We start from the raw sequence: 27,546 nt of genomic DNA, 5'->3' as shown, positions 1-27,546 counted from the left end.
TACAGTCCCATGTAAATAAAATGACCACCTCCAACATGCAGTCCCATGTAAATAACATTACCCCTTAACATTCAATCCCACGTAAATAACATCACCCTACCCCAGCGTCTTCCAAATTTCAGTCCCATGTAATTAACATCACTCCACCTCACTGTTCCATGTAAATAACTTCCCTCCCTTCAGCCCTAACATACAGTCCCAGTTAAATAACTACAACTCCCAGCATTGCTCTGCCTCTCACACTGAGTAATCTTCACTTACCTCTCCTCATGTAGCAGATCTCACCTCCGCCTCTTCACTGCTGAGCCGTCCTCTTCCTGCACTGGTCACATGACGGTGACATCATCGCAGGTCCTTTTCAGCTACTGCATTTAGAACTGATCACATGGACTGTGATGTCATCACAGGTCCTTCAGCTCTTGCAGTGCATTACATTCAGTTGTGTTGCGGTCCTGAGGAGGGCAATACAGTTGTATCTAACAGGCAGGCAGGACATTTTTAATCTTTTGCTCAGATTTTCATGAAATTTAACAAAAACTTAAAAATTGCCTGCAACATATAAAAAAAAAAAAACAGGAAAATGTTAACTGAATTCTTGGTGCAGTTCAGACATTTCGCTGCTATGCTATAAAATCTCCAGCAGAGGGCAGTGTCTTACCAGTCAGATTGGACAAATCCCATGAACTTTCCTACAAAGGCGAAAATGAGAAATTTGGATCTGCACATTTTCAGGACTCATCAATACCATTTTTTTCTCTTTTTTTTTTTTTAGAATAGGGGGAGGTTTCATTGTGCGATTTGTCAAATAAAACCCACTTTTTTTTTTATCCTTTTGCAAAACAAGGTGACCGCAAAACTCAAGTTCTTACAAATTCCAGCAGTCAGAAAGTTTGTCAGAAGAGGCGCACTGAATCCTTCAGATACCACCAGAGCGACACCAGTCCCTGGACTGCAGCCTTTGGCCCCTCGTAGGACTATATAGGGACCTGGGATCACATCCAGGACTGCAGGTGAGCATTGCATGTGATGCACCTTCCCTGTAGGTGCTGTGGATCTATAGGAATCTCCATATACATTACTAGGAGATGTGTACGGGGTGGGGACGTCTGATGCAGCAGGTTGAGCTCTGCGCTGCTGGATGCAGAGAGCGGCTGGAGCCATCGCCAGTGCTGTAATAGGACCTGTCATCTTGTGCAACAGGTGCCGGCTTCAGATCCCAGCTCCTTACAAGTATTTACAACGCTCTGCATACAGAGGTCCTCGCCTAATCCTTCTCACAGCTGAGGTTTTGTTACAATTGTATCAGGCTAGACAATCCTATGTGAGCTATGCATATCCGCTGTACAAACCACTACTTTAATACTTGAGGTACAGGATAATGACACTGACACTTGGGGTACAGGATAATGACACTGACACTTGGGGTACAGGATAATGACACTGACACTTGGGGTACAGGATAATGACACTGACACTTGGGGTACAGGATAATGACACTGACACTTGGGGTACAGGATAATGACACTGACACTTGGGGTACAGGATAATGACACTGACACTTGGGGTACTGGATAATGACACTGACACTTGGGGTACAGGGTAATTACACTGACACTTGGGGTACAGTATAATGACACTGACACTTGGGGTACAGGATAATGACACTGACACTTGGGGTACAGGATAATGACACTGACACTTGGGGGACAGGATAATGACACTGACACTTGGGGTACAGGATAATGACACTGACACTTGGGGTACAGGATAATGACACTGACACTTGGGGTACAGGATAATGACACTGACACTTGGGGTACAGGATAATGACACTGACACTTGGGGTACAGGATAATGACACTGACACTTGGGGTACAGAATAAAGACACTGACACTTGGGGTACAGGATAATGACACTGACACTTGGGGTACAGAATAAAGACACTGACACTTGGGGTACAGGATAATGACACTGACACTTGGGGTACAGGATAATGACACTGCCACTTGGGGTACAGGATAATGACACTGACACTTGGGGTACAGGATAATGACACTGACACTTGGGGTACAGGATAATGACACTGACACTTGGGGTACAAGACAATGACACTGACACTTGGGGTACAGGATAATGACACTGACACTTGGGGTACAGGATAATGACACTGACACTTGGGTTACAGGACAATGACACTGACACTTGGGGTACAGGATAATGACACTGACACTTGGGGTACAGGATAATGACACTGACACTTGGGGGACAGGATAATGACACTGACACTTGGGGTACAGGATAATGACACTGACACTTGGGGTACAGGATAATGACACTGACACTTGGGGTACAGAATAAAGACACTGACACTTGGGGTACAGGATAATGACACTGACACTTGGGGTACAGAATAAAGACACTGACACTTGGGGTACAGGATAATGACACTGACACTTGGGGTACAGAATAAAGACACTGACACTTGGGGTACAGGATAATGACACTGACACTTGGGGTACAGGATAATGACACTGCCACTTGGGGTACAGGATAATGACACTGACACTTGGGGTACAGGATAATGACACTGACACTTGGGGTACAGGATAATGACACTGACACTTGGGGTACAAGACAATGACACTGACACTTGGGGTACAGGATAATGACACTGACACTTGGGGTACAGGATAATGACACTGACACTTGGGTTACAGGACAATGACACTGACACTTGGGGTACAGGATAATGACACTGACACTTGGGGTACAGGATAATGACACTGACACTTGGGGTACAGGATAATGACACTGACACTTGGGGTACAGGATAATGACACTGACACTTGGGGTACAGGATAATGACACTGACACTTGGGGTACAGAATAAAGACACTGACACTTGGGGTACAGGATAATGACACTGACACTTGGGGTACAAGATAATGACACTGACACTTGGGGTACAGGATAATGACACTGACACTTGGGGGACAGGATAATGACACTGACACTTGGGGTACAGGATAATGACACTGACACTTGGGGGACAGGATAATGACACTGACAATTGGGGTACAGGATAATGACACTGACACTTGGGGTACAGAATAAAGACACTGACACTTGGGGTACAGGATAATGACACTGACACTTGGGGTACAAGATAATGACACTGACACTTGGGGTACAAGATAATGACACTGACACTTGGGGGACAGGATAATGACACACTGACACTTGGGGTACAGGATAATGACACTGACACTTGGGGGACAGGATAATGACACTGCCACTTGGGGTACAGGATAATGACACTGACACTTGGGGTACAGGATAATGACACTGACACTTGGGGTACAGGATAATGACACTGACACTTGGGGTACAAGACAATGACACTGACACTTGGGGTACAGGATAATGACACTGACACTTGGGGTACAGGATAATGACACTGACACTTGGGGTACAGGATAATGACACTGACACTTGGGGTACAGGATAATGACACTGACACTTGGGGGACAGGATAATGACACTGACACTTGGGGTACAAGACAATGACACTGACACTTGGGGTACAGGATAATGACACTGACACTTGGGTTACAGGACAATGACACTGACACTTGGGGTACAGGATAATGACACTGACACTTGGGGTACAGGATAATGACACTGACACTTGGGGGACAGGATAATGACACTGACACTTGGGGTACAGGATAATGAGACACTGACACTTGGGGTACAGGATAATGACACTGACACTTGGGGTACAGGATAATGACACTGACACTTGGGGTACAAGATAATGACACTGACACTTGGGGTACAGGATAATGACACTGACACTTGGGGGACAGGATAATGACACTGACACTTGGGGTACAGGATAATGACACTGACACTTGGGGTACAGGATAATGACACTGACACTTGGGGGACAGGATAATGACACTGACAATTGGGGGACAGGATAAAGACACTGACACTTGGGGTACAGAATAAAGACACTGACACTTGGGGTACAGGATAATGACACTGACACTTGGGGGACAGGATTATGACACTGACACTTGGGGTACAGGATAATGACACTGACACTTGGGGTACAGAATAAAGACACTGACACTTGGGGTACAGGATAATGACACTGACACTTGGGGCACAGGATGATGACACTTGGGGTACAGGATAATGACACTGACACTTGGGGGACAGGAAAATGACACTGACACTTGGGGTACAGGATAATGACACTGACACTTGGGGTACAGGATAATGACACTGACACTTGGGGTACAGGATAATGACACTGACACTTGGGGTACAGGATAATGACACTGACACTTGGGGTACAGGATAATGACACTGACACTTGGGGTACAGAATAAAGACACTGACACTTGGGGTACAGGATAATGACACTGACACTTGGGGTACAAGATAATGACACTGACACTTGGGGTACAGGATAATGACACTGACACTTGGGGGACAGGATAATGACACTGACACTTGGGGTACAGGATAATGACACTGACACTTGGGGGACAGGATAATGACACTGACAATTGGGGTACAGGATAATGACACTGACACTTGGGGTACAGAATAAAGACACTGACACTTGGGGTACAGGATAATGACACTGACACTTGGGGTACAAGATAATGACACTGACACTTGGGGTACAAGATAATGACACTGACACTTGGGGGACAGGATAATGACACACTGACACTTGGGGTACAGGATAATGACACTGACACTTGGGGGACAGGATAATGACACTGCCACTTGGGGTACAGGATAATGACACTGACACTTGGGGTACAGGATAATGACACTGTCACTTGGGGTACAGGATAATGACACTGACACTTGGGGTACAAGACAATGACACTGACACTTGGGGTACAGGATAATGACACTGACACTTGGGGTACAGGATAATGACACTGACACTTGGGGTACAGGATAATGACACTGACACTTGGGTTACAGGACAATGACACTGACACTTGGGGTACAGGATAATGACACTGACACTTGGGGTACAGGATAATGACACTGACACTTGGGGGACAGGATAATGACACTGACACTTGGGGTACAGGATAATGAGACACTGACACTTGGGGTACAGGATAATGACACTGACACTTGGGGTACAGGATAATGACACTGACACTTGGGGTACAAGATAATGACACTGACACTTGGGGTACAGGATAATGACACTGACACTTGGGGGACAGGATAATGACACTGACACTTGGGGTACAGGATAATGACACTGACACTTGGGGTACAGGATAATGACACTGACACTTGGGGGACAGGATAATGACACTGACAATTGGGGGACAGGATAAAGACACTGACACTTGGGGTACAGGATAATGACACTGACACTTGGGGTACAGGATAATGACACTGACACTTGGGGGACAGGATTATGACACTGACACTTGGGGTACAGGATAATGACACTGACACTTGGGGTACAGAATAAAGACACTGACACTTGGGGTACAGGATAATGACACTGACACTTGGGGTACAGGATAATGACACTGACACTTGGGGTACAAGATAATGACACTGACACTTGGGGCACAGGATGATGACACTTGGGGTACAGGATAATGACACTGACACTTGGGGGACAGGAAAATGACACTGACACTTGGGGTACAGGATAATGATACTGACACTTGGGGTACAGGATAATGACACTGACACTTGGGGTACAGGATAATGACACTGACACTTGGGGTACAGGATAATGACACTGACACTTGGGGTACAGGATAATGATACTGACACTTGGGGTACAAAATAATGACACTGACACTTGGGGCACAGGATAATGACACTTGGGGGATAGGATAATGACACTGACACTTGGGGTACAGGATAATGACACTGACACTTGGGGTACAGGATAATGACACTGACACTTGGGGTACAGGACAATGACACTGACACTTGGGGTACAGGATAATGACACTGACACTTGGGGTACAGGATAATGACACTGACACTTGGGGTACAGGATAATGACACACTGACACTTGGGGTACAAGATAATGACACTGACACTTGGGGTACAGGATAATGACACACTGACACTTGGGGTACAGGATAATGACACTGACACTTGGGGGACAGGATAATGACACTGACACTTGGGGTACAGGATAATGACACTGACACTTGGGGGACAGGATAATGACACTGACACTTGGGGTACAGGATAATGACACTGACACTTGGGGTACAGGATAATGACGCTGACACTTGGGGTACAGGATAATGACACTGACACTTGGGGTACAGGATAATGACGCTGACACTTGGGGTACAGGACAATGACACTGACACTGGTATGTTACATTTCATGGTGGTCACATTTACAGGTGGACTGTGCCTTTAAGATGCTCATTATCCTGGGTTATCCTTAGTTATCCATCTTTGCATACAGCAGTATTACATGTCGTCTACCTCTAGGGTGCGGACCTCTCACATATGGTGCGGTCTCACGGGTCAGCGGGACTCTCTTCGTATTGACTTTCATTCTTTCCCTCATCCCTTTATCCTCCGCTCAGCTGTAATAACACCATATCTGCCGGCCGCTCATGTGGGAGGAAATTATTGTTGGGGCCTGAGAAATTATCCAGAATGTACTTTCATTTCATTTTCAAACAATTTTCCATTTTTCGCTTATCGGAACATGTGACTTTAACGTACCTGAGGTCATAAAAAGTTTGGTGCATTTTATGGGTTACTTATGTCACCATGGTCCCGCTCCACTGCTACCCATCTTTGTCTCCATTCTCATTGACCAAGTGTCCTCTTCCCATGGCAACCCAGTGCAGACTGATGACCTATGTCAAGGTTTCTGGCCCTCTGAACCTCTCCTGACCCCCAGTGTAGGCCTTACATCCACCTTCTCCATTTATATGTACACCTTGTTGGACTCGTACTGATCTGAGCTCTGTTATGTGCTTACATCTCAGATCTTCTCTGGTGCTTCTGCCAACTCTGACCACCTTCATGGCTTTAAACCCTTTGCAAGCCCCGAATTGCTCATCTTCATTATCACCTCATCCTCAGTGGTATTGGAACTTCTACTCTCCACCCCTTGGACCATACAGGCAATCTTAAAACGGGCACAAAATGCCCACTTTGGGGCTGGACATATATTAGCCCCACCCCTTTGAATGACCGATTTACAGGATTGTCCCAACAAAATTGGGACTGTTGACCACTATTCTATTCTGGATGCAGCAACTTAGCGGTCTGACCATGCAAGTTGGTTAACCCCTTTAGCACCTCTGATGTACATGTATGGTGTAACTGCAGGGTTTAAAATTGGCGTCCGCTCCTGAGCCCAGCGGGTGCCATAGGTTTCTGCTGTTTTTAACACTGATAGCAGATATTTAAATCCTCAGAAGTGCTGCGCTCCCGGGACGGTAACGCCTTCCTCTCACTAGGATCGGGGAAGGTGTTTCTTAGTTGTAATAGGCCTGAGCCTGTACAAGCCTATCACAGGTATATTCCATTGCAGGCCTGCAGGTGGCAGAATTACATTGGAATATACAGAATTTTCTATTAAGTAATGCATTCAATTCCATTACTAAATAGAAATGGCAATCTAATGATTGCATGTTGAGGTCACTTCAGGGGCCTAAAAGTAAAAAAAAAAAGTTTAAAAAAATATAAAAATTTAAATCACCCCTTTTCATAAAATTAAAATAACAATAAACATTAAAAAAATAAACATCATTAGCACTGCCGCGTCCCAAAATGCCTGAACTATTCAAATATGTGTATTAATTCCGTATGGTGAACATCGAAATGGAAAAAAAAGATATCAAAATGGCCGATTTGCTGGGTTTTTTTTTCTGTCGCTTCACCTCCCCAAAAAATTTAATAAAAAGTGATCAAAAAGTCATACACATCCCAAAAGGGTATTACTAAAAACTACAGATCTTCCCACAAAAATGAGCCCTCACACGGCTCCATAGATGATATGTTGATGAGAAGAATTTTTTTTTTTTTCATAGTTTGTTTTTTTAGTATTAAAACATAAGAAAAACGGTATAAATGTGGTATCAATGTTATCGTCCTGATCCAGAGGATTTAGGTAACAGGCCGCTTGTATCGCATAGTGAACGCCGTAAAAACAAACCCGTAAAACGGTAGTGAAATAGTTTTTTTTCCAATCATATCATTTCCTATAATGTTTCTGTCAAATTTTAACATAGTATCATGTGTACATAAGATATATTTAGTATACACTCACCTAAAGAATTATTAGGAACACCATACTAATACGGTGTTGGACCCCCTTTTGCCTTCAGAACTGCCTTAATTCTACGTGGCATTGATTCAACAAGGTGCTGATAGCATTCTTTAGAAATGTTGGCCCATATTGATAGGATAGCATCTTGCAGGTGATGGAGATTTGAGGGATGCACATCCAGGGCACGAAGCTCCCGTTCCACCACATCCCAAAGATGCTCTATTGGGTTGAGATCTGGTGACTATGGGGCCATTTTAGTACAGTGAACTCATTGTCATGTTCAAGAAACCAATTTGAAATGATTCGAGCTTTGTGACATGGTGCATTATCCTGCTGGAAGTAGCCATCAGAGGATGATACATGTTCTCATTCTGTTTACGCCAAATTCGGACTCTACCATTTGAATGTCTCAACAGAAATCGAGACTCATCAGACCAGGCAACATTTTTCCAGTCTTCAACAATCCAATTTTGGTGAGCTCGTGCAAATTGTAGCCTCTTTTTCCTATTTGTAGTAGAGATGAGTGGTACCCGGTGGGGTCTTCTGCTGTTGTAGCCCATCCGCCTCAAGGTTGTGCGTGTTGTGGCTTCACAAATGCTTTGCTGCATACCTCGGTTGTAACGAGTGGTTATTTCAGTCAACGTTGCTCTTCTATCAGCTTGAATCAGTCGGCCCATTCTCCTCTGACCTCTAGCATCCACAAGGCATTTTCGCCCACAGGACTGCCGCATACTGGATGTTTTTCCCTTTTCACACCATTCTTTGTAAACCCTAGAAATGGTTGTGCGTGAAAATCCCAGTAACTGAGCCGGTTGTGAAATACTCAGAACGGCCCGTCTGGCACCAACAACCATGCCACGCTCAAAATTGCTTAAATCACCTTTCTTTCCCATTCTGACATTCAGTTTGGAGTTCAGGAGATTGTCTTGACCAGGACCACACCCCTAAATGCATTGAAGCAACTGCCATGTGATTGGTTGACTAGATAATTGCATTAATGAGAAATAGAACAGGTGTTCCTAATAATTCTTTAGGTGAGTGTATATATATATATATATATCTTCCATTCCTATACCTTCCAACCAGAACTGGTTTTATGTAGAGATGTCGCGAACATAAAATTTTCCGTTCGCGAACGCAAATTTTCGCAAATGTTCGCGAACGGGCGAACCGGGCAAACCGCCATTGACTTCAATGGGCAGGCAAATTTGAAAACCCACAGGGACTCTTTCTGGCCACAATAGTGATGGAAAAGTTGTTTCAAGGGGACTAACACCTGGACTGTGGCATGCCGGAGGGGGATCCATGGCAAAACTCCCATGGAAAATTAAGTAGCTGACGCAGAGTCGGGTTTTAATCCATAAAGGGCATAAATCACCTAACAATCCTAAATTGTTTGGAATAACGTGCTTTAAAACATCAGGTATGATGTTGTATCGATCAGGTAGTGTAAGGGTTACGCAAGCTTCACAGTGACAGACCAAACTCCCCACTTAATGCACCGCAAACAACCGCAAACAGTCCATTTGCACAAGGTTGGATACCAAGCTAGCCATGTCCCGTTCCTTGTCCTCACTGATGTCATTGAAGGTCTCTTCATCCACCCAGCCACGTACAACACCAAGGGTCCCCGAAAGGTGACAACAAGCCCCCTGGGACGCCTGCTGTGGTTGGTCTTCCACCTCCTCAAAGCCACCTTCCTCCTCTGACTCCTCTTCTTCAGACTCCTCTCTCTGCGTTATTATAAGGTATGTTAAGTAGTACTATTCCTATCAGTTTAATCCCTGTTACGTCCTCTATCAGGGGACGTGTATGGAATAGATTTTAGACAACCGCAAAGAGTTGTCAATAGTTGACACACTCATGACATAAATGTATGCGTCAATCTTGGTGTAGTAATGACTGTGCTCGTGCGCACGTTTGGGAGGTTGCAGGTGATGGCGGTTTTACAAAGCCTATGGTCGTGCTGAGGTAGTTCAGTGACAGTTAAGTGACCCAGAAAACAATGATTCTGCAGTGTGGGCCCATTGTTGGCCTAGTAGGCTTTAATGATCACCTTAGATGATCACAAAGAAAATTAATGGGGAACGTAACAGGGATTAAACTGATGAGAAGAGAGAACTACAGAAAATAGCACTCATATCGGGTGTGAGAGTAAATTGCACGGTGCAGACGCAGTGACCGTGGCGTGGATTCAAACAAATGGGAGGGAGCCAGCATTTTTTTAACCATCTCCCCGTTCGAAAAATCTATTTAATAAATTGACCCCAGATTGGGGACGTAACAGGGATTAAACTGATGAGAAGAGAGAACTACAGAAAATACCACTCATATCGGGTGTGACAGTAAATTGCACGGCGCAGACGCAGTTACCGTGGATTCAAACAAAGGGGAGGGAGCCAGCGTTTTTTTAACCATCTCCCCGTTCGAAAAATCAATTCAATTCACCTTTCGGGGACCCTTGGTGTTGTACGTGGCTGGGTGGAGGAAGAAACCTTCAATGACATCGACGGGACATGGCTAGCTTGGTATCCAACCTTGTGCAAATGGACTGTTTGCGGTTGTTTGCGGTGCATTAAAAGGGGAGTTTGGTCTGTCAATGTCTGTGAAGCGGGCGTAACCCTTACACTACCTGATCGATACAACATCATACCTGATTGTATACACACACTGGATGTTTTAAACCACGCTGTTCAAAAAAATGTAGGATTGTTAGGTGATTTATGCCCTTTATGGATTAAAATCCAACTCTGCGTCAACTACATAATTTTCCATGGGAGTTTTGCCATGGATCCCCCTCCGGCATGCCACAGTCCAGGTGTTAGTCCCCTTGAAACAACTTTTCCATCACTACTGTGGCTAGAAAGAGTCCCTGTGGGGTTTAAAATTTGCCTGCCCATTGAAGTCTATGGCGGTTCACCCGTTCGCGAACATTTGCAAAAATTTGTGTTCGCTGTTCGCGAATGGAAAATTTTATGTTCGCGACATCTCTAGCGTCAAGGTTCCGATCGGAAGCTGTAGAAGATTGGGTGTCCTGTGTTAGCCAGTCAACTATGTCCTCAGAACTTTTCGAGTTCAGGGTACGTGGCCTCTGAACACTGGGCATTATTCTAGGGCCAAAGGGAATCACAGCATCACGACCACGACGGCCCCTGCGGGGTGGCCTGCCTCTGCCTGTCATTAGTTTAGTTGTACTATGCGTGCAAGCTACTGTGACACCAGATATGAGTTGCGCTGAAGTGACACTATGGACTTGCAGCAGGGCCTGAAACACACAAACAAGTGTGTAACTGACTGCTATTTATTCACAGTCAAAATTGTTGTTTTTATTTAAAAGGAATCTACTGTGACACCAGATATGAGTTGCGCTGGTGACACTGTGCACTTGCAGGTCCTGAAACACAAGCGTGTGCTGGGAACTGACTGCTATTATATTACAGTCAAAAAAGTGTTTTTTATTTTTAAATGCAATCTACTGTGACACCAGTTATGAGTGGTGGCACTGGACAAGTGGGCACAGTACAGGCTGTGAGCCTGACACACGCAGGCAGGCAGGCAACTGCAATTAGATTACACAGGGGAAAAAAAGCAGACTGATGTTCTAGCCCTAAAAAGGGCTTTTTGGGGTGCTGTCCTTACAGCAGAGATCAGATGAGTCCTTCAGGACTGGAGTGGACACAGAACAATGCCCTAGCTAACGCTTTCCCTATTAAATCAGCAGCAGCAGCACTTTCCCTCCTCTCACTAAGAATGCAGCTTCCGAATGAATCACAAATGGCTGCTGTCCAGGAGGTGGGAGGGTCTGGGAGGGAGGGTATGCTGCTGATTGGCTGGAATGTGTCTGCTGACTGTGAGGTACAGGGTCAAAGTTTACACAATGTTGACGAATAGGGGGCGGACCGAACATCGCATATGTTCGCCCGCCGCGGCGAACGCGAACAAGCGATGTTCGCCGGGAACTATTCGCCAGGCGAATAGTTCGGGACATCTCTAGTTTTATGTTGGATGATGCGCTGTGCGGTACTTTATACTGGAGTCTTTCTCATATACTGTCATACAGTGTACAAATGAAAATACCACACATGTACCAAACGGTTCCATGTCAAAAACAGCGCTGTAATAATAATATTGCCATCACTGTGCGCTGCAAAAAATTATACTGTATGGAGTCTACAGAGCAGTGCTATACAAGTAATACTGCCATACAGTGTAAATGTAATAAGACCATACCATTATTATTATTATTAGGATTTGTGGTGGTCACGAGCCATGGATGCCAAAACAGGTCACATTTTCCCTTAGGCCCCTTTCACACGGGCGAGTTTTCCGCGCGGGTGCGATGCGTGAGGTGAATGCATTGCAACTGCACTGAATCCGGACCCATTCATTTCTATGGGGCTGTGCACATGAGCGATTTGTTTTTTCTCGCATCAATTATGCGTTGCGTGAAAATCGCAGCAGGGTCTATATTCAGCGTTTTTCACGCAACGCAAGCCCCATAGAAGTGAATGGGGCTGGGTGAAAATCGCAAGCATCCGCAAGCAAGTGCAGTTGCGGTGCGATTTTTAACACATGGTTGCTAGGAGACGATCGGGATGGGGACCCGATCTTTATTATTTTCCCTTATAACATGGTTATAAGGGAAAATAATAGCATTCTGAATACAGAATGCATAGTACAATAAGGATGGAGGGGTTAAAAAATTATTAAACTCACCTCATCCACTTGTTCGCGCAGCCCGGCTCGTCTTCTTTCTTCTTCTTTGAGGACCTGGGAGAAAAGGACCTTTGGTGACGTCACTGCGCTCATCACATGGTCCATCACCATGGTGATGGGCCATGTGATGGCTCCGCACTCATCACATGGTTCATCACCATGGTGATGGACCATGTGATGAGCGCAGTGACGTCACCAAAGGTCCTTTTCCTCCCAGGTCCTCAAAGAAGAAGAAAGAAGACGAGCCGGGCAGCGCGAACAAGTGGATGAGGTGAGTTTAAATTTATTTTTATTTTTTTAACCCCTCCATCCCTAATTTACTAAGCATTCTGTATTAAGAATGCTATTATTTTCCCTTATAACCATGTTATAAGAGAAAATATTAAAATCTACGAAATACCTAACCCAAACCCGAACTTCAGTGAAGAAGTCCGGGTTTGGGTCTGGGTACCACATTCAGTATTTTCTCACGCGCGTGCAAAAAATGAAGAACGCAATCGCATACAAAACTCACCCCACTCTCAGGCAAAATCGCACGATTTTCCCTCGACGCACCCGCATCCTATCCGGCCTTTACACGCGACGCCCATGTGAAAGAGGCCTTAGGGTACTTTCACACTAGCGTTTTTGCTGGATCCGGCAGGGTCCAGCAAAAACGCTTCCGTTACTGATAATACAACCGTCTGCATCCGTTATGAATGAATCCGGTTGCATTATCTTTAACATAGGCAAGACAGATCCGTCATGAACTCCATTGAAAGTCAATGGGGGACTAATCTGTTTTCTATTGTGCCAGATTGTCAGAGAAATGATTGTCTTGATCAGTTTCCCAGGACGGAAGGCAAAATACAACACGTTGCGGTTTTCTCTCCGGTTTGGGAACGCAATTAAACGGAACGGAATGCATTTTGGAGCGTTCCGTTCTGTTCAGTTCAGTTTTGTCCCCATTGACAATGAATGGGGACAAAACCGGAGTGTTTTTTTTTCCGGTATTGAGACCCTATGACTGATCTCAATACCGGAAAACTTAAACGCTAGTGTGAAAGTACCCTTACACAAACTTTGCCAACTCTCCAGAATTTTTGGGGGATGTTCCCAAAAAACGGGACAGAAATGAGCAAATCGATTCTAAGAAAATCGGATTCATCACAAATTTCACAAAAATTCTTCTTCCAAACCAATCCACAGTTTTGGCCATTCGCTTTGTATGAACCATGCAAAACGGTGCCCGCCGTTTTACATTTAAATTCAGCACACTGATGAGTTAATAGGGCAGGGAGGTTGAAGACGGAGGATCATATGACCCAGGGTGGGGCCCCGAGCTTACTCGCAATGCTTTGCAGTCAGCCTGACAGCCAATCAGGAGGGAGGACATTGGCTGGTCTATCAGGTACTGGGCTAGTTCTGAACACGGACGCGGAGCTGTGAGCTCGGCCACCAATGTGATAGGAGGTGTCTACGATTAGACACACTAGCAAGCCGTCTAGGGGTCTTGCAGGGACAGTGTAGGGATACATTTAGGTAGGTAGAAAACTAAGGTTTAGATTAGGGTCTGTTAGTGTCCTGTGTGTCCATAACCAGCGATGGAGCTGTTCATAATTTCATGTGCTGCACTGTACAAGACTTGAGCTTTTAAAGAGGCAGTACTCTATTTTTTCTATGCAGGAGCCTGCTGTTTTGTCCAAAACTCAAGCCTCACAAGTGTCTGTCTTTTGGAGGGACGGTGCCTCTTTTTGTCCTGGGGAATACATGTGCATTAAAAAACCTATTGAACTGCTCCAGAAACAATCCGCCTGGTTCCTACCTGTATATCAGACCTCAGTTTATAGATTTTTTCATTATTTGGTGCATTCGGACCTTAAAATGTGTTTTAATCAGATTATATTTGTGCTGCTATTTAAAGGGGTACTCCACCATAAGAGAAAATAACTGTCCTGAGGCTGCACATACTGTAAAAAATAACAGAACTTAAACCCACCTCAACGATTCCTCACCACTGCAGTTTTGACAGTGCAGAATCCCTGTTGCACACCACGTCCAACTACTGTCTCAACATGGTGGAAAATGGTTGTGGTCAACCAATCACTAGCTGCAGCCGTGACCCGCCTCAGACAGTGATTGGATCTTTCACACAATGACGTGTTAGGCTGTGTTCACATCCCAGTTTTGGAAATCCAGCTGCCTGATGGTTTTTGTCTGGCCAAAACCCGGCATTTATGGCGGAAATCGGCCAGATCACCACCATTCAAGGGGGATCCGGCGGTGAAGTAGAGTATTTGGCAACGCCAGATCCTGTGAGATCCGACATTCTGCTCTGTGCCGGAACAGCCTGCTTGATCTCAGAACGGAGATGTGAATGATCATCCAAAAAGTTGGGTAGTATGGAAAACTTGTTGTACAGTCATAAACTGTTATACGCATATTTTAATGCAGCAGTGTATATTTTGGTCCCAGCCAGGGGACGTCCTATTGCATCTGCATTTTTTTTTGCCAAAAACCTGTTGCAAATTTTCTACAGTTAATGAATGATCACCCACTACTACCTTATCTATGGGCAGGAATCTGCTCCTGTTAAGGCATCATTTTTGGACCGCTCGTTCAGAACAAGCCACTGCTTCTTCTTCTGCTACTGTGTGTGCAAACATCTGCAGTCATCTGCCCCCAATAATTTAATTTAGTTTTATCCTCCATAGGCAAGGATGTAAGAGATAATTCCTTACTACTAAAGGCTCTATCTCAGGCTGTATAGCAGCTAGAGTCAGTAATATAAGAATCTAAGTTTTAAAATAAGACCAGAAATGCTAGCCACAATACAGCCAGAGATGCAATATTTAGAAACTGAGTCAAGAGTGAAATCTTGAGGTATTTTCCGCTATCTCGAAGTAACTGAAGAAAATTTTTAAACATTGACATGTATGTCATAAAGCCAGCCATGTCTCTACGTGGTAGATCACCCCATTATCTTACATCCAGAAAGTCAGTTCTGGTGCCAGATATATATAGGTCCTAGGGAAACAGAATCTGAATATCTACCTAGGAAACCCACCTTCAACCTGACAACTTTACAGTGTGTTTACTGAGATTGCCATGGGCTCTCTTTGCCAGGTTGGCCCCGACATCTGCCCAGGTCTGCCTGGTACTGATGTTGTTCCTGTTAAATGCGCACAGATTAGAAATGGAAGAAAATTGAATTTTGTTCTTTAAACAAACCACGTCCGTTCCCTGCTTTGTTTATACGGCACCGAGTGTAATGTTCTTTTCTCTTCCGTTCTCGGTAATAATATAATGAGGAAAACTTTTTAGGATTCGAAGGAACATGAAACATAACAAAATGTAAAATTTTCATAATAATGTGATTAAGTTAAAGAACTTCTGGTGACATCATGAAGCTAGGTCAGACTGGCCACAAACGTAGTGTCTACATAAGACATGGTAATACGTGACATGTAGTCAGTGCATTTATATGATCCAGGACAGATGCTCATGCAAAGAGATAAAGAAAATGTTCAGCTCTGCTACATCTTTTGGCAGATCAAGAATGAAGTCTGTGTTTGCATCCTCTTCGATGTTTATCTGCATGCCGTCTAGACTGTAGCAGTGTAATTACATCTTCCCCTCCCGTTCACTGTAATTACACTGCACCGCTCCAACTCCCACTCAGACCTTCCATCAACTGGAGAAGGATCAATTATTTCCTTGGTAATGATACCTGTTCCTGTTTCTGATGTTTTAAAACCAGAACTATACTTGTAGCTATATGTTTGGGTCACCTCAACTTGTGGGACCTTGGAGTACATCTTTGAGTTGACAGTTATCTGGTTGTATTGACTGAAAAGAGAAAGGGCCCGAAAATGATATCAATATGGGACCACATTATGGTGTTGCCCATGTGCCCTCAATCTTCCACTCTAGATGAGGAGATGAACAATTACAGATCAAAGAATGCAAAATTAGGCCCGGTAGGGTATCATCTTGTCTTATTTTCAACCTTAAAAAAAAAACTTGGGCAAGGTGAGCTGGTCACTGATGAGAAGGATGGAGCTTGGCTCTATGCCAGGTAAACCACCAGCAGGGATGGTCTCAAACCATCCTAAATTTCCAGGGACAATCCAACATTTTGAAGCTTTGCCAGTGGAATTTTCTTCCCCCTAATTCTGTATGCCACACACAGCCCAACCTGTTTTATGCTGGGATCTTAAGCCATCTTCTTTTTCAATTCTAGGTAGAGTTAATGACCAAGAATGGACAACAAGGCCATGTATCTGCATACATTTGATGAAAAAGAGAACGGCTCAGTATTCGAGGAGTCGTTCGATGGGAAAAATCTGTCAAAGATGAATCTCTGCGAAGCATGTAAGTATTGACTTTCTTCCAATATGTGATTGACCCAATAGTGGTTCCAAGGCCAGAAAAGGACTTCCGTGATAGATTTTACAATGGTGATCTCTTGGCTGAGAAGATAAGCTTTTGTGTTACCATATTGACTAGTCATGGCACCCAATGGGGGTAAGATTGAGAATAAGGGACCTCATTGAGGTAGCATAGGTTTATATAATGTGAGTGTATTCCATATGACTACACCCCTTGACCATACTCATTTCACCAATTTGCCAGATCTTTCAGTCCATGTAATAGCTGCCAATATTCAGACATTACTCCCAGACTCTCAAACTGATGAACAAGAACTTGACAAGTGGAGAAGATTTGGGATACAAGAGAGATGCATGACATATTGGAGTCCAGACCTCTAAAGGGGAGGCGGAATGTGGAGTTTAGAGGTGTTACTTGCTGGTGATCCTTCATCAGAGAAGAGCATACCCATGAGCTGTACACCACTAAGGGTGTGTGCGTGTGGGGGGAGGGGGGGGAATAGAGTGTAATAAAAATTTTGCATTAAATATGTCTACCATTAGGTTGAGCTTTAGATAATTGTTCTACATGTGCCTGTGTAAAATAACTTTTTGCTCAGTATTGCTCTTGTACTTCCTGCTCCTAAACACTGCACCATGTGGCCTGGAGTAGTATTGCAAGTAAAAATGTTAGTTTTCATTTTAAACGTTATCATAACTTGTAGAGTTATGATCTATAAATGATGCAGATAGATGACAACCACTCCTGCCTGCTGTTAACCCCTTGACACTGCAAAACATGTTCCTGTCACAGATGACATTTCCATCTCTTGCTCCTGTGGCCGACATCTCGTCAGCAGGGACTTAGTCCTCTCAGACAAACGGACATATCCTTCCACTCTATTTGTTTTAGTTCTCGAATTCGTTGACTCGAGTCGTGGAGGTAGCTTGGTAATTTCTTCACACAAGGCCTCATGCACACGACCGTTGTGTGCATCCGTGGCCGTTGTGACGTTTTCCGTTTTTTTCACGGACCCATTGACTTTCAATGGGTCCGTGGAAAAATCGGAAAATGCACCGTTTTGCAGCCGCATCCGTGATCTGTGATCCGTGTTTCCTGTCCGTCAAAAAAATATGACCTGTCCTATTTTTTTGACGGACAACGGTTCACGGACCCATTCAAGTCAATGGGTCCGTGAAAGAACACGGATGCACACAAGATTGGCATCCGCGTCCGTGATCCGTGGCCGTAGGTTACTTTCATACAGACAGATCCGAAGATCCGTCTGCATAAAAGCTTTTTCAGAGATGAGTTTTCACTTTGTGAAAACTCAAATCCGACAGTATATTCTAACACAGAGGCGTTCCCATAGTGATGGGGACGCTTCTAGTTAGAATATACTACGAACTGTGTACATGACTGCCCCCTGCTGCCTGGCAGCACCCGATCTCTTACAGGGGGCTGTGATCCGCACAATTAACCCCTCAGGTGCTGCACCTGAGGGGTTAATTGTGCATATCATAGCCCCCTATAAGAGATCAGGGGCTGCCAGGCAGCAGGGGGCAGACCCCCCTCCCTCCCCAGTTTGAATATCATTGGTGGCCAGTGTGCGCCCCCCCTATTGTAATATCATTGGTGGCCAGTGTGCGCCCCCCCCGCCCCCATATTGTAATATCATTGGTGGCCAGTGTGCGACCTCCCCCGCCCCCTCTCTCTATTGTAATATCATTGGTGGCCAGTGTGCGGCCTCCCCCGCCCCCCCCACCCTCTATTGTAATATCATTGGTGGCCAGTGTGCGGCCCCCCCGACCCCCCCTCTATTGTATTAATATCATTGGTGGCCAGTGTGCGGCCTCCCCTCTCCCCCCCCCCCCTCGATCATTGGTGGCAGCGGAGAGTTCAGATCGGAGTCCCAGTTTAATCGCTCTGGGGCTCCGATCGGTAGCCATGGCAACCAGGACGCTACTGCAGGCCTGGTTGCCATGGTTACTTAGCAATATTACAATATTAGAAGCATCATACTTACCTGCTGGCTGCTGTGCTGTCTGTGTCCGGCCGGGAGCTCCTCCTACTGGTAAGTGACAGATCATTAATCAATGCGCCGCACAGACCTGTCACTTACCAATAGATATTAAGCAATGATATTACAATAGAGGGGGGGGGGGGCCGCACACTGGCCACCAATGATATTACAATAGAGGGAGGGGGGGCGGGGGAGGCCGCACACTGGCCACCAATGATATTACAATAGAGGGTGTGGCGCACACTGGCCACCAATGATATTCAAACTGGGGAGGGAGGGGGGTGCGGCACCTGAAGGGTTAATTGTGCTGATCACAGCCCCCTGTAAAAGATCGGGTGCTGCCAGACAGCAGGGGGCAGTCATGTACACAGTTCGTCGTATATTCTAACTAGAAGCGTCCCCATCACTATGGGAACGCCTCTGTGTTAGAATACACTGTCGGATCTGAGTTTCACGATGTAACTCAAATCCGATGGTATATTCTAACATAGAGGCGTTCCCATGTTGATGGGGACGCTTCAAGTTAAAATATACCATCGGATTGGAGAAAACTCAGATCCTATGGTATATTAACTCCTGACTTTACATTGAAAGTCAATGGGGAACGGATCCGTTTGAAATTGCACCATACTGTGTCAACGTCAAACGGATCCATCCCCATTGACTTGCATTGTAATTCAGAACGGATCCGTTTGGCTCCGCACGGCCAGGCGGACACCAAAACGACTTTTTTTTCATGTCCGTGGATCCTCCAAAAATCAAGGAAGACCCACGGACGAAAAAACGGATCACGGACCAACGGAACCCCGTTTTGCGGACCGTGAAAAAATACGGTCGTGTGCATCAGGCCTAAGGTTGTAGATATATATCCAGGAACTGTGATAGGTTGCTAGTGGCACATTTTGTATTTGATACAATAGGTCTGCCGGGTGGGTTTTTTATGTTTTTATGAATTTTAGGTAGGTGGTAAAAATACGGGATACATGGTGTTTTCGGAGATAAAAAATTACGTTCTTTTTTATTTATATACCCTTTTTCGTATGCATTCTTGACAAGGGTATTCCGTTTTTTTGTAATCTCAGGGAACGGATCATATGTGATCTGTTCATAGTAGATGGTATCGCTGAGAATATTCTGTGCTTCTTTTTCGTAATCCCCATAATTCTGTATAACCAATCCCCCTCCCTTATCTGCAGGCCGAATGATTAGTTCCTCATTCTTTTTTAATGTATCTAGTGCTCTGCGTTCATGATAGGTTTTATTAGTTTTTGTTTCTAACGCGATCTTCTTCAGATCCGTAGATACGAGATCAAAAACAGTCGGAATGCAGTGTCCCTGGACATGTAGCGGGAAAAAATTGGATTTAGGTCGAACCTCTATATGTTTGAAATTGTCAGTGTTCATTAATTGGGTTTCTCCGTTGTTTTCTATGGTCTCTTTTTCACTAGTGGGTCTTTCCATTTTTCTTTGAGTGGGTATTTTGTTCTTTTCTATATCAAAGTGCCTCTTTATTGTTAAATTACGTCTAAACTTCTGGACATCTATAAATAGGCCTAAGGGGTCAACCTTATTTTGAGGACAAAAGGACAATCCTTTTTGTAGAAGACTGGTTTCATGAACTGTTAATGTACAGTACAGACCAAAAGTTTGGACACACCTTCTCATTCAAAGAGTTTTATTTATTTTCATGACTATGAAAATTGTAGAATCAATAAAGAAGACCGGCACTCGCTGTGGATAATTCTTTGTATTTATTCAGTCACATGTACAGGCAATAAGTGACGCGTTTCGGTGTACCGCACCTTCCTCAGACTTATCATCATACAAAGAACATTTCATGTTTAAATAGAGCGCCCAAACACAGGGAAATGACATCACACAGAAAACCACACCCACCAATCAGTGTTAAAACGAAAACATATGAATTCATAGTAACATTCCTTCAAATTCACTTTAAATTGTTCCTTCCTTCTTTCTTCCTTCTTCCTTCCTTATGTTCGCTGTAAAGAATATATAGAAAAAATTCCATTTATTTTCTTACAAAGGATATTTTTGAACAAAAATTATTATTTTCCTTATTTTATTTTTTATTTTATATTTTTTATTTTTTTATTTCTTATTTTTTCACATTGAACTATTGCAATATTCAAAAATATAACATTATAGAAAAATTATTATCCTGAAAAAAATATTATTGTAACAAGGTGATCTATCAAAGGAAGCTTTGTACATTATACTCACGATTGAGTCCACGGGGCTCAATCGTTTGTAATCGATGTATCCAATAAGCTTCCCTCTGAAGCAATAATTTGTTCCTATCTCCACCCCGACGCGGAAGGGGTACACTGTCTATAATCTGGTAGCGCAACTGTGCCACTGTGTGTCTATGTGCGTGGAAGTGGAATGGCACAGGAAATAATAAATTTTGCTTGCGGATGGTGGACTTGTGGTTACTTAGTCTGTCTTTCATCCTAGTGGAAGTCTCTCCCACGTACAATAGACCACAGGGGCACTTTAAAATATATATAACAAAACGACTATCACAGGTGAATTTTTTTTATAGGTATGCGTTCGCCAGATTGTGGATGTGTAAAATGTGTACCCTTAATTACACTAGAACAGTGTACGCAATTTAAGCAGGGAAAAGTTCCCATTTTAGGAGTAGCCAGTACTCTCTGTATAGATCCAGTTTTACTACTTCCGATGTCCGCCCGTACTATCTTGTCACGTATATTACTAGCTCTTTTAAAGCACATCATAGGTGGTAGTTTAAACTCCACTACTTGTGGGTATGACTTTGACACTACATTCCAGTGTTTATTTATTATCCCTCTCAATCTCTGAGACCATGGATGATACTGAATTACAAGTGGGATCCGTGGTTCTTTTAGGGGCTTATCCTGTTGTTTTATCTCGACTCGGTTCCTTTGTTCTTTTAATAAGTGGTCGGGATAACCTCTATCCTTAAATTTCTGGCTCATTTCGTCTAATCTTTCCTTGCATAATTCAGCTTTACCCACTATGCGTTTAACCCTTTGGAATTGGGAAAAGGGGAGGGATTTTTTTGTGGCTGCTGGATGGTTACTAGTATACATGAGTAAACTATTCCGATCTGTATTTTTTGTAAATAAATCCGTGTATAACCCACCTGTGTCTCCCTTGATTACCCACGTGTCTAGGAAAGAATTTTTTTGTACATCAAAATGCAGAGTGAATTTCAACTCAGGCCAGACAGAATTGAGGTGAAGAGTAAATTGTTGAAGGGATCGAACGTCACCCCGCCATACGCAAATAATGTCGTCTATAAAACGACGCCAGAATTTACAATGTTTTCTATAGAGATCATTAGTATAGACGAAATCCGTCTCAAATTGTGCCATATAACAATTTGCGTACGGCGGTGCGACGTTCGATCCCATCGCGGTCCCACGCCGCTGCTGATAAAAAGAATCCTGAAATAAAAAGTAATTTTGTTCTAAAACAATCCTCAATAATGTCAAGAAAAATTCACATTCTGCATTGTTGCAGTGACTTAATTGTAACAATGTATCAATTGCTTTCAAACCTTTTTCATGTGATATAGAAGTATATAAATTACATACATCAAAGGTGACAAGTAAATCATCTTTATCTGAATTCAGAGTTTTGATTTCCTGTAAGAAATGCTCAGTATCACGCAAGTATGATGGAGACAATTTAGTAAATGGCGTAAAGATTTTTTCTAGAAAAATTGCCAAGGGTGAGAGGATTGAATCAGTAGATGCCACAATGGGACGGCCAGGCGGTTTGACAATAGACTTATGTACTTTTGGTAACGTATAAAAAACGGGAGTGATTGGATGTTGATTGACCAAAAATCCGCCCAATGTGGCATCAATAACCCCCTCCTCTATGGCAGCATTCACAACAATTTGTATCATTTCTTTGATGCGAAATACAGGATCATTCTGTAAAATCTGATATGTATCTGTATCATTTAGTTGCGACAAAATTTCTGAAACAAAATATGCTTTATCAAGGACCACCAGAGCACCCCCTTTATCCGCTGGCTTGAATACCAGAGACTTATCCTCCAGCAATTGGTCAAGAGCACGTTTCTCCTCCAAGGGTAAATTGGATTGTAAATGCATATTGCCAGTCTTGCATTGTTGCAACAATGTCTCAACATCACGTTGCACTAGGTTTATGAAAGTTTCAATAGGATGATGTAGACGCGGAGGTAAAAATGTGCTCCTGATCTTCAGATTAAACATTTTAGCTGTTAGGGAACCAGTGCCAGTCTCAGAATGAACAGGTTGAGGGACCATATGTTCCGAAGAAAAATGGGCCTTCAAACGTATATTACGGTAAAACCGTTGTAAGTCAGTATCAAGATTGAAAGTATCAAGGCTTCCAGTGGGGCTAAATGATAGACCCTTTTGTAACAAGTTCATATCGGCCACACTCAGGTTTTTAGAGGACAAATTGAATACTAAGTTTTTGTCCTTACCTGGGACCTCGTGATCCGTGGAGCGTCTACCTCGCCTATGATGGCGCCCGGCTCGCCTTGTCTTGGCTTGCGTGGTCATCGGCCTAAAAAAGGCGCCCGATATCCAGTAGAGACGTCGCTCCCAGAGCCGGAAGAAGCCGAACCCGCTCGCCGGTCTCTCATGCGAGAAAATGGAACCGCGACACCTTTTGCGTCCTGCCACCTGTATACTCGATGGTGCAGATAATCCTCTGTATCCCGAAGAAACTTGGATCGCTTTGTAGCTTCGATCCTGGAGCGTAGGTCGCTGCATTGTTTGTCAAGTTTTTCCTGTAGTGCGGTGAATTCTTCCGGCTTCAAGCAGTTGTTCAGCTGTTGCTTAATGTTGTCAATGCTCTTTTGGCGTTCGTCAATGGCAACGGTCAGATGCTCAAGAGTAAGTACAATCAAATCCAAGGAACATTTATTAAGTATTTGGGCAAAACGGGTGCAATAGTCCAAGTTATCACCAAACAGAGTCGGCCGCAGTTTAACTCGGAGTCCTCGAGGTATTTTCTCAGTGCGGTGATATTCCGCCAATGTTGCGGCATGCAATTCCAATGAGATAAGATGTTTTGCTTCCTTTTCAAGATCCCGGCTTTTGAGTTCACTTGAAGGAATTTTCAAAAAATCAGATGGGGCGGTGATCTGTGCCACGATGTCTTTCGCCGCATCATCCGTATAAGCAAAAGTATTCATTTGGTAATGGAAAATTAGTGTGCTCGTACCTGAAAGCCGTAGATAATATAGTAATCACAGGTCGGCACTGCTGTATATGGTCACGGTGCACGAGTCTATGGGATGGCGTCCCAATGTAGAATCAATAAAGAAGACCGGCACTCGCTGTGGATAATTCTTTGTATTTATTCAGTCACATGTACAGGCAATAAGTGACTCGTTTCGGTGCTACCGCACCTTCCTCAGACTTATCATCATACAAAGAACATTTCATGTTTAAATAGAGCGCCCAAACACAGGGAAATGACAAAAATAAGAAATAAAAAAATAAAAAATATAAAATAATGAAAATAAATAGAATTTTTTCTATATATTCTTTACAGCGAACATAAGGAAGGAAGAAAGAAGGAAGGAACAATTTAAAGTGAATTTAAAGGAATGTTACTATGAATTCATATGTTTTCGTTTTAACACTGATTGGTGGGTGTGGTTTTCTGTGTGATGTCATTTCCCTGTGTTTGGGCGCTCTATTTAAACATGAAATGTTCTTTGTATGATGATAAGTCTGAGGAAGGTGCGGTACCGCCGAAACGCGTCACTTATTGCCTGTACATGTGACTGAATAAATACAAAGAATTATCCACAGCGAGTGCCGGTCTTCTTTATTGATTCTACATTGGGACGCCATCCCATAGACTCGTGCACCGTGACCATATACAGCAGTGCCGACCTGTGATTACTATATGAAAATTGTAGATTCACACTGAAGGCATCAAAACTATGAATTAACACATGTGGAATTATATACATAACAAACAAGTGTGAAACAACTGAAAATATGTCATAGTCTAGGTTCTTCAAAGTAGCCACCTTTTGCTTTGATTACTGCTTTGCACACTCTTGGCATTCTCTTGATGAGCTTCAAGAGGTAGTCCCCTGAAATGGTTTTCACTTCACAGGTGTGCCCTGTCAGGTTTAATAAGTGGGATTTCTTGCCTTATAAATGGGGTTGGGACCATCAGTGGCGTTGAGGAGAAGTCAGGTGGATACACAGCTGATAGTCCTACTGAATAGACTGTTAAAATTTGTATTATGGCAAGAAAAAAGCAGCTAAGTAAAGAAAAACGAGTGGCCATCATTACTTTAAGAAATGAAGGTCAGTCAGTCAGCCGAAAAAATTGGGAAAACTTTGAAAGTAAGGGCTATTTGACCATGAAGGAGAGTGATGGGGTGCTGCGCCAGATGACCTGGCCTCAACAGTCACCGGACCTGAACCCAATCGAGTTGGTTTGGGGTGAGCTGGACCGCAGAGTGAAGGCAAAAGGGCCAACAAGTGCTAAGCATCTCTGGGAACTCCTTCAAGACTGTTGGAAGACCATTTCAGGGGACTACCTCTTGAAGCTCATCAAGAGAATGCCAAGAGTGTGCAAAGCAGTAATCAAAGCAAAAGGTGGCTACTTTGAAGAACCTAGAATATGACATATTTTCAGTTGTTTCACACTTGTTTGTTATGTATATAATTCCACATGTGTTAATTCATAGTTTTGATGCCTTCATAGTCATGAAAATAAAGAAAACTCTTGGAATGAGAAGGTGTGTCCAAACTTTTGGTCTGTACTGTATGTGGGGAGAGATTAAATATTTTTACAGTAGATGTTTCTTTAGTTGGGGTGAGGGCATTACGTTTATTTATATTTACACGACTCTTCCTTTTTTGATGTTGTCCCCCTCTCTTTCCTCGTGTTCTAATTTTCTTTTTCTTTTTGGAAAATATTGGGTGATCTGTGGGTTTGGTTTTAGAGGTGGGGGGGAGGGATGTTTCCTTTCCTCTAAAAAAGGAACACTAGATGCGTTGGATTGTCTTGCAGGATTTAGAAATGGTACGAACGCATTGGAGCCTGGTTCTGTATTATCAATAACGGTAATGTGTTCCTCAATTTCAATTAAAGGGTAGGGGTGGGGGCTGGGGGTAGGGGAGAGATGGAGAGTATAATCGTGAGGGTTGGATATGTTGTAGGGATCCTGCATGGTTCCTATAGGGGGGGGACCCTGGGTCGGTGTTGATGAGATTAGGTATGTTTTTTTGGGCACTGTGATGTGCCCCAAGCATAGACGTATTCCTTTTTGATTTGTGTTCAAGGTATTTAGATTTTAAGGCTCTGAATTTTTCCAAAAACTCATCTGTGTCTGTGGGATTAGTATTTGATATGATACTGGGGTTATCAGATTTAATGTTGGGATGATCCTTGGTTTTATTGCCATGGTCTGTGGGAAGATGGAGGGCCTTTTTGTCCTTTCCTTGTTGGTATTTATTTGGTCACTAGACTGGTGGTATAGCTCTGAATTCCTGTTATTTTCATGGCTTCTATGCGTCGTGTCTCTAATTGTTTTCTTATATAGTTGATTTGTAAAAAATCTAGTTTTTGGATTTCCTTCATTTATTCTCGTTCTATTCGTCGTAACTCTTATTTTTCCCTGATTCCTGTGCTTATCTTGTGATACTAATTCCTGCGTCTGGAGATTAGGTCTATTCCTATTTCCTGGGTTGCGATAGGTATCCTGTTCTCTATCCAGTCTATCTCTTATTAGTTTACGAGATTTTTTTGCTATAATATCCTGTTCATTTTCATATATTCTATTGGTTACACTAAGATTAATAGTGGAGAAATCTGGATGTGTTTTGAATTGTTGTAGATCTCTTATATTTGCCTCTATTTCTTTTGTATGCATGTCAGTTAGTGTTTTTCTTTTGTTCAGAACAGTTCTAATAAGACCAAGATAATCATTCCATTCATATACAAAATCCGGATCATCTGGAAACGTTGGTTTTATATACAATCTTAAACCTCTAGGGGCCAGATTCTCCTTTAGATACATATCTAGAAACATTACATCCAAATGGTGAAATAGTTCATTTTTTAGATTGTTTTCTAGTGATTTAAACAAGTCCA

General features: G+C 43.4%; 1 protein-coding gene across 1 annotated transcript in view; it reads left to right on the top strand.

The window, feature by feature from the left end:
• The first annotated feature begins 850 nt into the window (after window positions 1–850).
• Window positions 851–27,546, top strand: part of SCARA5 (scavenger receptor class A member 5) — a 271,534-nt gene continuing 244,838 nt past the window's right edge. Inside the window, exons 1-2 of the mRNA XM_040427109.1 lie at window positions 851–1,010; window positions 17,260–17,390. Of these exons, the coding sequence (XP_040283043.1) occupies window positions 17,279–17,390 (112 nt within the window). The 5' untranslated portion in view covers window positions 851–1,010; window positions 17,260–17,278. The remainder of the gene's footprint in view (window positions 1,011–17,259; window positions 17,391–27,546) is intronic.

This window comes from Bufo bufo, chromosome 4, assembly GCF_905171765.1.
Source record: "Bufo bufo chromosome 4, aBufBuf1.1, whole genome shotgun sequence".
Classification (NCBI taxonomy): domain Eukaryota; kingdom Metazoa; phylum Chordata; class Amphibia; order Anura; family Bufonidae; genus Bufo; species Bufo bufo.
Note: the sequence above shows the minus strand (reverse complement) of the source record. Positions and strands in the feature narration are given on the sequence as shown.